Source organism: Tursiops truncatus, chromosome 6 (assembly GCF_011762595.2).
Source record: "Tursiops truncatus isolate mTurTru1 chromosome 6, mTurTru1.mat.Y, whole genome shotgun sequence".
Taxonomy (NCBI): Eukaryota; Metazoa; Chordata; class Mammalia; order Artiodactyla; family Delphinidae; genus Tursiops; species Tursiops truncatus.
In genome coordinates, this window is record NC_047039.1 from 71,896,606 (window position 1) to 71,908,701 (window position 12,096).

The 12,096-nt window shown below is 37.6% G+C and overlaps 1 protein-coding gene across 1 annotated transcript in view; it reads left to right on the forward strand.

Annotated features, from left to right (window-relative positions):
• PCSK5 (proprotein convertase subtilisin/kexin type 5) overlaps positions 1-12,096 on the forward strand; it is a 445,837-nt gene that overhangs the window by 296,107 nt on the left and 137,634 nt on the right. Inside the window, 1 exon segment of the mRNA XM_033858183.2 lies at positions 10,983-11,067. Within this exon segment, the coding sequence (XP_033714074.1) occupies positions 10,983-11,067 (85 nt within the window).

The window sequence follows — 12,096 nt, forward strand, 5'->3', positions numbered from 1 at the left end:
GCCACTCTTATCAGGGTGGTGGGAAACTTCATAAAATCCAACTTCCCAGATGTCAGCCATGGGCCAACCTTATAAGGACAGCAGCCAGGCCTGCTCTTTTCTGCGCACTACGCAAAGGAAGCAGGCCCCTATATGATATCAACAAGGTTAAAAATGAGACTTTCATGTAAATAGAGAATGGAAATATGTCAGTGACTTACCTAACCCATTAATGAGGAAACCTACAAGGTGATAAGTGGGTTTAAAGACTATCAGGTATCTTAGTCCACCAGGAAAGGCAAAATGAGCTAGAGACAGAACTGAATAATATCCTGCATGGCAATACAATTAGAATTTGGGGGGGTTATTTTTTCAAATGGACAGAAATCATTTGGAACTTTATCAAACAGAAATCTGTAAATTAGCATGTGGCTTCACAGAATGTGGGCTCTAATCAAATGTCATTAGTGAACAAAGGTACATTGCCTGGAGAATGCCATAATCCTTGGGTATACCTCTTTTTGACAGTGTTCTGGTATGGCCCTGACAAGGGCTGCAGGTATCTTTTGCTGTATTTCTGAGCTCTGGATAATTTGTCTGAACAAGAGATTTTAAAAAAAAAAAACAAACAGGAAAGAATTTTGAAGTGGATACTTTTGCTACTTAACAAGTCAAATTCACTCTTGATTCAAAAGCAGGCTTTTCTCTATGAGGGAGATGGGGCTCTTGGCTTACCCTTTAGAGCAATGGGGATGGGTTCCCCAGTAGTTTTTATTTTCCCCAAAATTTGGAACATAAGCTGCAATGTGACGAAGAAAGGGAAAAATGAGAATGGGGAGGGGACATAAGGGATCAGAAATAAGTAGTATTCCTTAAAGAAAAAATTCAAAATTCAATCAGGAAGGCTGAGCCCTGGAAAAGATGCCAGGAGAGGTCACAAGCCACCACCACCCTCCCGGACCCCAGGAGTGGTCATGAGCTGCCTAAGCCACCATGGTGTACTCCGGGGGCGCACCTGAGCTGCCACCACCACCACCAAGAACCCCAGGAATGGCACCAGCCATCACATCTGCATACCCCATATTAAGGGGTTAATGATCAGCACATGCTGAGGAAAGAGGCAACAGGCATCTCTACTAAAAACAGCCCTCACACCAAATATATTAAACCCACACAAGCTACACAGGGATGCCCCCACATATAAATAGCCCTCCAAGACCACAGTAGATAATTGTTTCTCCTAAACTCACAGAGTAAGAGAAATATAAGTAAAATAAAGTAGGGGAGGAACCATTCCCAGTTAAAAGGCCAAGAGAATTCCCCTGAAGGAACAAACAATGAAACAGACCTCTTCAGTCTAATAGACACCAATTTCAAAAAGGAGATAATGAAAATACTGAAGGAATTAAGAAAGGCTATCAGCAGGAATGCAGAATACTGTAAAAACGAATTAGAAACTATAAATAGGAACCAAGAAAAATTAGAAAACTCATTTGCAGAGACAAAACTGAGCTAAAGGCATGAATAGCAGAATGAATAATGCAGAAGAATGAGTAAGTGACCTGGAAGATAGAGTAATGGAAATCACCCAATCAGGACAGCAGACAGAAAGCCAAATGAAGAAAAATAAATGAAAGCAATATAAGAGACCTATGGGATAATATACAGCATGCCAATCTATGCATAATAGGGATTCCAGAAGGGGAAGAAAGAGAAAAGGGGATCAAAAATGTAATTGAAGAAATTATGGCTGAAAACTTCCCAAACCTAAAAAAAGAAACAGATATCCAGGTACAGGAAGCACAGAGGGTCCGAAACAAGATAAGCCCAAACAGACCTACACCAAGACATATTATAATAAAAATGGCAAAAGTTAAAGAGAGGATTGTAAAGGCAGCAAGAGAAAAACAAAGAGTTAATTACAAGGGAACCCCCATAAGGCTATCAGCTGATTTCTCTAAAGAAACATTGCAGGCCAGAAGGGAGTGGCAAGATATATTCAAAGTCCTGAAAGGGAAAAATCTGCAACCTAGCACACTCTACCCAGCAAGATTATCATTTAGAAAAGAAGGAGAGAGAAAGAATTTCTCAGACAAGCAAAAACTAAAGAATACAGCAGTACTAAACTGATCCCAAAAGAAATATTGAAAGGTCTTCTCTAAATAGAAAAGAACTAAAACTCTGTAGGAAAGAGAAAATCACAACTGGAAAGTAAATCACTTAAATAAGCCAGACACAGATTTTTTTAAAAATCAAAAAATTTCTGTGAAAGTGATGATAACCATAATGAACAGCAAAAGGATGAAGATGTAAAAGAAGACATCACAATCATAAAATGAGGGCTTCCCTGGTGGTGCAGTGGTTGGGAGTAGGCCTGCCGATGCAGGGGACATGGGTTTGTGCCCCGGTCCGGGAGGATCCCACGTGCCGCGGAGCGGCTGGGCCCATGAGCCGTGGCCGCTGGGCCTGCACGTCCGGAGCCTGTGCTCCGCAAGGGGAGAGGCCGCAGCAGTGAGAGGCCCACGTACCACACACAAAAAAGAAAAAATCATAAAATGAGGAGAAGGAGAGTAAAAAATGTAGATTTTTTTCCTCCTATAATGTGTTTGAGCCTATACGACTCCCAGTCTAAGGCAAGTACGTATAGGAAGGGGTTAACATACTTGAAAAACAGGCTAAGCACAAATCAAAAATGTACAGTAGATTCACAAAAGCCAAAAAGAAGAGAACATAAGTATAATACAAAAGAAAATTATCAAACCACAAAAGGAAAAACAAAAAGAAAGGGACAAAAAAGAAATATAAAGTCAATGGGAAAACAAGGTTTAAAATGGATACATTTAAAATGGATACATACAAGGTTTAAAATGGTTACCTACAAGGTTTAAAATACATTTAAAATGGATACATACAAGGTTTAAAATGAATACATATCTATCAATAATTACCTTAAATGTCAATGGACTAAATGCTCCAGTCAAAAGACAGAGTGGCAGATTGGATAAAAAACAAGAGCCTACAATATGCCACCTATAAGAGATCCACTTTAGGGCAAAGGACACACATAAATTGAAAGTGAAGAGATAGGAAAAGATATTTAATGCAAATGGAAATGACAAGAAAACAGGGGTCACAATACTCATATCAGTCAAAATAGACGTTAAAACAAAGGCCATAAAGAAAGATAAAGAAGGACACTATATAATGATAAAAGGACCAATACAAGTAGAGGATGGAACACTTGTCAACATATATGCATCTAATATAGGAGTACACAAATACATAAAACAAATACTAACACACATAAAAGGAGAAACTAACAGGAATACAATAATAGTAGGAGACTTTAACATCCCACTCACATCAATGGACAGATCTTCTAGACAGAGAATCAATAAGGCAACCGAGATCCTAAATGATACAATAGAACATTTAGACTTAATTGATATTTTCAGGACATTACATTCAAAAAAAACAGAATACACATTATTTTCAAGTACACATAGAACATTCTCTAGGATTGACTACATCCTAGGGCACAAAACAAGACTCAACAAATTTAACAGTATAGAAATTATCTCAAGCATCTTTTCTGACCACAATGGCATGAAATTAACCACAGGAAAAGAAATCAGAGAACAATGATGAAATGGAGACTAAACAACATGCTACTAAAAAACTAACGGGTCAGGACTTCCCTGGTGGCACAGTGGTTAAGAATCCGCCTGCCAATGCAGGGGACATGGGTTCGAGCCCTGGTCCGGGAAGATCCGACATGCCGCAGAGCAACTGAGCCCGTGCACCACGGCTAGTGAGCCTGCACTCTAGAACCCGTGAGCCACAACTACTGAGCGAGTGTGCTACACCTAATAAAGCCTGCGCGCCTAGAGCCTCGGCTCCACAACAAGAGAAACCACTGCAATAAGCCCGCACACCGCAATGAAGAGTAGCCCCCACTCACAGCAACTAGAGAAAACCCACATGCAGTAACAAAGACCCAACGCAGCCAAAAATAAATAATTAAAAAACAAAAAACTAATGGGTCAACGATGAAATCAAAGAGGAAATTTAAAAATACCTTGAAACAAATGATGATAAAAACAACCACACAAAATCTACAGGATGCAACAGAAGCAGTTCTTAAAACTCATAACGACACACACCTTCCTCAAAAAACAAGAAAAATCTCAAACAACCTAACCTACCACTTAAAAGAATCAGGAAAGGAAGAACAAATAAAACCTAAAGTCAGCAGAAGGAAGTAAATAATAAAGATCAGAGAGGAAATAAATGAAATAGAGATTTAAAAAAATAATAGAAAAAAATCAATAAAACCAAGAGCTGGTTCTTTGAAAGGATAAACAAGACTGACAAACTTCTGGCCAGGCTCATGAAGAAGAAAAGAGAGAGAACCCAAATAAACAAAATAAGAAATGAAAAATGAGACGCAATAACTGATGTTGCAAAAATACAAAAAAATCATAAGGCAATACTATGAACAATTATATGCCAACAAGTTCTACAACCTACAAGAAATGGACAACTTTCTAGAAACACAGAGCTCACCAAAATTGAATCAAGAAGTAGATAATTTAAACAGACTGATCACTAGAAGTGCAATAGAATCTGTAATCTAAAAACTGCCTACAAACAAAAGTCCAGGAAAGATGGCTTCACAGGTGAATTCTACCAAACATACAAAGAAGAATTTAATACCGATCCTTCTCAAACTCTTCCAAAAAAATTGAAGAGGAGGGAACACTCCCAGAGATATTCTATGAAGTCACCATCACCATATACCAATAAAAGACAAAGGCACTGCCAAAAATGAAAATTACAGGCCAATATCTTTGATTAATATAGATGCAAAAATTTTCAACAAAATATTAGCAAAACAAATCAAGTAACACATAAAAAAGATCATACACCATGACCAAGTGGGATTCATCCCAAATTCACAAGGATGGTTCAACATACACAAATCAATGTGATGCACCACATAAATAAAAGACAAAAAACACAAGATCATCTCAGTATATGCAGAAAAGGCTTTTGACAAAATTCAACACCCATTTCTGATAAAAACTCTCCAGAGAGTAGGCACAAAGGGAACCTACCTCAACATAATAAAGGCCATGTATGACAAACGTACAGCTAACATCATACTCAATGGTGAAAAGCTGAAAGCATTTCCTCTAAAATCAGGAACAATTCAAGGATGACCACTCTCACCACTTTTATTCAACCCAGTTTTGGAAGTCCTAGCCATGGCAATCGTAGAAGAAAAAAAATAAATAAAAGGAATCCAAATTGGAGAAGAAGTAAAACTGTCACTGTTTGCAGATGACATGATACCATACCTAGAAAATCCTAAAGATGCTACCAGAAAACTACTAGAGCTCATCAGTGAATTCGGTAAAGTTGCAGGATACAAAATTAATACACAGAAATCTGTTGCATTTCTATACACTAACAACGAAAGATAAGAAAAATAAATTAAAGGAACAATCCCATTTACCATCACATCAAAAAGAATAAAATATCTAGGAATAAAACTACCTAAGGAGGCAAAAGACCTGTACTCAGAAAACTATAACACACTGATGAAAGAAATCGAAGATGACACAAACAGATGGAAAGATATAGCATGTTCTTGGATTGGAAGAATCAATATTGCCAAAATGACTACACTACCCAAGGCAATCTACAGATTCAATACAATCCCTATCAAATTACCAATGGCATTTTTCACAGAACTAGAACAGAAAATTTTACAATTTGTATGGAAACACAAAAGACCCCAAATAGCCAAAGCAATCTTGAGAAAGAAAAACGGAGCAGGAGGAATCAGGATTTCTTACTTCAGACTATACAGCAAGTCTACAGTAATCAAGACAGTATGGTACTGGCACAAAAACAGAAATATAGACCAATGGAACAGGATAGAAAACCCAGAGATAAACCCATGCACCTATGGTCACCTTATCTTTGACAAAGGAGGCAAGAATATACAACGGAGAAAAGACAGGCTTTTCAATAAGTGGTGCTGGGAAAACTGGACAGCTACATGTAAAAGAATGAAATTAGAACACTTGCTAACACCGTACATAAAAATAAACTCCAAATGGATTAAAGACCTGAATGTAAGGCCAGACAGTATAAAACTCTTAGAGGAAAACAAAGGCAGAACACTCTTTGACATAAATCTCAGCAATATCTTTTTGGATCCATCTCCTAGAGTAACAGAAATAAAAACAAACACAAACAAATGGGACCTAATTAAACTCAAAAGCTTTTGTGCAGCAAAGGAAACCATAAACAAACTGAAAAGACAACCCATAGAATGGGAGAAATATCTGTAAATGATGTGACCATAAGGGAATGGTCTCCAAAATTTACAGTTCATGCAGCTCAATATCAAAAAAACAAACAACCCAATCAAAAAATGGGCAGAAGACCTAAATAGACATTTCTCCAAAGAAGACATACAGATGGCCAAGAGGCACATGAAAAGATGCTCAACATCACTAGTAATTAGAAAGATGCAAATCAAAACAACCATGAGATATCACTCCACACCCATCAGAATGACCATCATCAAAAAGTCTACAAACAATGCTGGTGAGGGTGTGGAGAAAAGGGAACCCTCCTGCACTGTTGGTAGGAATGTAACTTGGTACAGCCACTATAGAGAACAGTATGGAAGTTCCTTAAGAAACTAGAAATAGAGCTACCATATGATCCAGCAATCCCACTCCTGCATATATACCGAGAAAACCATACTTCGAAAAGATACATGCACCCCAATGTTCACTGCAGCACTATTTACAATAGCCAAGACATGGAAGTAACCTAAATGTCCGTCAACAGATGAATGGATAAAGAAGATGTGGTACATATATACAGTGGAATATTACTCAGCGATAAAAAAGAATGAAATAATGCCATTTTCAGCAACATGGATGGACCTGGAGATTGTCATACTGAGTGAAATAAGTCAGACAGAAAAAGACAAATATCATACGATATCACTTACATGCAGAATCTTTTTTAAAAAATGATACAAATGAACCTTTTTACAGAACAGAAACAGACTCACAGACTTAGAGAACGAACTTATGGTTACTGGGGGAAGGGTGGGCAGGCGGAGGGATAGAGTGTGAGTTTGGGATTGACATGCACACAGTGCTATATTTAAAATAGATAACCAGCAAGGACCTACTGTACAGCACAGGGAACTCTGCTCAATATTCTGTAATAAGCTAAATGGGAAAAGAATTTGAAAAAGAATAGATACCTGTATATGTATAACTGAATCACTTTGCTGTACACCAGAGACTAACACAACATTGTTAATCAACTATACTCCAATATAAAATAAAAATTTTAAGGGGAGGTGGAATATAATAAAAGGTATTTATGACAAACCCACAGCCAAGATAATACTCAGCTGTGAAAAGCTGAAAGCCTCCCCACTAAAATCTAGAGAAGGACAGAGATGCCCACTCTCATCTATTCAGCATAGTATTGGAAGTCCTAGCCACAGCAATCAGACAAGAAAAAGAAATAAAAGGTATTCAAATTGGAAGGGAAGAGGTAAAGTTGTCGTTATATGCTATATGTTATATGACAATGATTACATATATAGAAAGCCCTAAAGACTCCACAAAAAACTACTAGAACTGATAAACGAATTCAGCAAGGTAGCAGGATACAAGATTAACATACAGAAACCAGTTGCATTTCTTTACACCAACAATGAATATCAGAAGGGGAATGTAAAAAACCAACACCTTTCAAAATTGCACCCCCGAAAATAAAAGATTTAGGAATAAACCTGACCAAGGAGGTGAAAGACTTATATGCTGAGAACTATAAAACGTAATAAAGGAACGTGAAGATGATCCAAAGAAATGTAAAGATATTCCATGCTCTTGGATTGGAAGAATTAGTATTGTTAAAATGGCCATACTACCCAAAGCAATCTACAGATTTAATGTGACCCCTATCAAATTACCCATGAATTTCTCCACAGAACTAAAACAAATAATCCTAAAATTCATAAGAAACCATAAAAGACCCAGAATTGCCAAAGCAATCCTGAAGAAAAGAACAAAGCAGGAGTCATAACCCTCCCAGACTTCAGGCAATACTACAAAGCTACAGTAATCAAAACAGCATGGTATTGGCACAAAACAGACATATGGAACAGAATAGAGAGCCCAGAAATAAAGCCACACATCTACAGTAAATTAATCTTCAACAACGGAGACACAAATATACAATGGGAAAAAAACGGTCTCTTTACTAAGTGGTGTTGGGAGTGTTAGACAGCTGCATGTAAATCAATGAAGTTAGAACACACTCTCACACCATACACAAAGATAAACTCAAAATGGCTTAAAAACTTAAACATAAGACATGACACCATAAAACTCCTAGAAGAGATCATAGGCAAAACATTCTCTAACATAAATCATATCACTGCTTTCTTTGGTCTCTCAAGGCAGTAGAAATAAAAACAAAAATAAACAAATGAGACCTATCAAACTTACAACCTTTTGCACAGCAAAGGAAACCATAAACAAAATGAAAAGACGACGTATGGAATGAGAAAAAATATTTGCAAATCATGCGACAGACAAGGGCTTAATTTCCAAAATATAAGAACAGCTCATATAACTCAACAACGAGAAAAGCAGATAACCCAATCGAAAAATGTGCAGAAGACCTAAATAGACATTTCTCCAGGGAAGACATACAGATGGCCAATAGGCAAATGAAAAGATGCTCAACCATTGCTAGTTATTAGAGAAATGCAAATCAAAACTACAATGAGGTACCACCTCACATCAATCAGAATGGCCATCATTAAAAAGTCTACAAATAACAAATGCTGGAGAGGGTGTGGAGAAAAAGGAACCCTCCTACACTGTTAATGGGAATATAAGTTGGTGCAGCCACTGTGGAAGACAGTGTGGTGGTTCCTCAGAAAACTGAAAATAGAACAACCATATGATCCAGCAGTCTCACTCCTGTGCACATATCCAGACAAAACTATAATTCAAAAAGATACATGCACCCCTGTGTTCATAGCAGCCCTATTCACAGTAGCCAAGACATAATGTCCATAGATAGATGAATGGATCAAGAAGATGTGTGTGTGTATACACACACACACACACACACACACACACACACACACACACATAATGGAATACTACTCAGAGCCATAAAAAAGAATAATGCCATTTGCAGCAACATGGATGCAAGTAGAGAATATCATGCTAAGTGAAATAAGTCAGAAAGAGAAAGACAAATACCATATGTATCACTTATATGTGGAATCTAAAATAAGACACAAATGAACCTGAACCTATCTATGAAACAGAAACAGAAATCGGAAACAGAGAGAACAGACTGGTGCTTGCCAAGGGGGAGCGATGGAGTGGGAGGTTGGGATTAGCAGATGTAAGCTTTTCTATATAGAATGGATAAACAACAAGGTCCTACTGTATAGCACAGGGAACTATATTCAATATCCTATGATAAACCATAATGGAAAAGAATATATAAAAAAGAATGTGTATTGGAAAAGAATATATAAAAAAGAATGTGTATATATGTATAACTGAATCACTTTGCTGTACAGCAGTAATTAACACATTGTAAATCAACTATACTTCAATAAAAATTTTTAGAAAAGGGATCAGAAATAAGTAGTATTCCCTGAAGAAAAAATTCAAAATTCTTTCAAGAAGGCTGAGCCTTGGAAAAGGAATTTGGTTCTAGATGGTATATGATAGGATAAAGATAACTGAGAGAACCAGTTCTTTTGCCAGAGCCTGGAAGGTAGATAATTAAAGAAGGCTATTTAAACAATTACTTTGCTGATACAAGTGGTCTGTGCATCTCTCTCCTTCTCTGCAATTGCCTTTTGTTTTAATTTCCTCCTTTAATGAGTCCATTTACGTATAACATAGGGATTATGTATGATCGTGACTAGCAGTAATTACCGCCAACATATTTACAGTTCCCTTGAATAATGCCATTAACTCCTCAAGACAAGCTGAGAGGTACGCATTATTGTAATATTTAGTTAACAAATGGGAGAACAGAGACTGTGAACTTGCCCGCTGGAGATGCTAAAAGCATAACACAAATCTAGGTCCTCTGGCTTCAGAGCCTATGCCATGTCCAGTAGTCTCAATGACACTATGAGGGGGAGATCATAGATTGTAAAGGACTTCATATTTCAGGCCAAGGGGCTCAGAATTGAGAAAGGAAATGGACTTCCAGGAGGTCCTTAGAGGGATCCATTAAAGTAGTGCTTCTCTGTGGAACCCTGAAGAACACCAGCTAAATAAAGAGCAGATAGAGAAGCCTATAGACAAAGCTTCATTCAAGTCTACATACACATGAGGTTAGAATCCACTGGCATCTCAGAGAAGGTATCAAGTCTCCAGCTGCTATAAAGTTTAAGACACTAAACAATGCAAGAAATAATCAACCCTTACCTTGCAATCTTAAAAGCAAGTTCTCTTTTCTAGTATAGTTCGTCAGAGTAGTCCTTAAAGCTGTGAGCATGGGGTCTACCATTCCATCCCTCAGCTGGTAGTGTTGCTTCTCAACACTTCGTAGTGACATTGCCCCAGCTTCATGAGTGAGATTTTCATTGTAGGAAGTTAGGAAACCCTGCTTGGGAAAGAGAATGGGAAGAAGAAAAAAACCAATAAACTATTTAAGAATTAAGTGGGCTGTAGTTCTCTTGTCTATAAAATGGTAGATATCACTAAGGTGTTACCCCATGCTATATAGTTCCTACCTGTATTTGGTTTGCTGAGAAGTGGTAGCAAATGCTGAGTCTGGGGCTTTTCCTACAGTTTCCTACTCAAGGCCATGTGTACTATAGCATACATTAGCAAACATTAGAACATACGCTTTGATGGAATCCAGCTGACCAAAATTGACTTATAACCTTGTTACTTTTTCTTTTTTAACAGAGAAAAATCTTTGCCGGAAATGCAGTGAAAACTGCAAGACATGTACTGAATCCGACAACTGTACAGAATGTAGGGAGGGGTCAAGGTAAGAGAGTGAAGGATTTCATCACAGCCCAAGGACTTCTCAGTACAAATTTTTTTAAAAAAAGTAAATATAACCCTTTTATAAGTTACCCTTGGTTTGACTCCCATTCAAACACTTGATTGCTATTTGCATTATCTCTACCATTTTATGTGAAAAAATGGATACCATCTTGGCTAAGGAAGGTTTATAAACCAAATAAAATTCCCTTTAGAAAAGATGGCTCAAATACAAGAAAATAAATGGCCATTTGAGAGGCCTGCTTCAGGCTTTTTGACCGGTAGTACATCAGTCAAGGATTACTGTGTAGGTAACACCAATGAATTATATTTAATCCCCATGATTCATTCCTCTGATGGTCGAAACTATTCCCTTATCTTTATTATTTCTCTCCGTATAGCCAATCATTCTCTTATCTTCAGCACCTCAGGCTGGTTCCATTATGCTATGATATGCACATAGATTTAATACCAAGGGATATTTTCCTTGAATGGATGAGACTTGCACGTTGCTAAAGCCAGGTAGTTGATAGATTCTTTGAGAGAATAACATGCAGCTCAAATGAACTAGGTATTCTCTTGATATCCTTAGAGAAGGTCAGATCATCCCACACTGAGTGGGGAGTTGGACTCTGGGTTTATTACATAGAGCTACAATTGTGCTCCATTGCTTCCCTTTCAAGAATCACCAGTACCTCTGTTTTCACCTTTGATCAGAGGTGAAATATGCAGGGTCCAGGCAGTTTTTAGGCAGGTAATTCTTTGCATTAATTAATAGTGGAACATCATTTTTATTTCGATTAATTGATTATCCATGGCTTTCTTTCTTTCCCCATAAATGCATTCAGTGTCAGTTTGCTTAGCCCCTTTTACCTCAGGACTTCGGTTTTGATAAATAGCAGTCTGGTCGGCCTCCTCCTGCTTTTTGTAGAAGGAGCAGATTGGCATAATGAAAAGAAGGAAGATAAATGTGAGCTCAAATCTTTCTCCGCCATTTATCAGCTCTGTGATTTTGGCCAAGTCACTTTGCCCC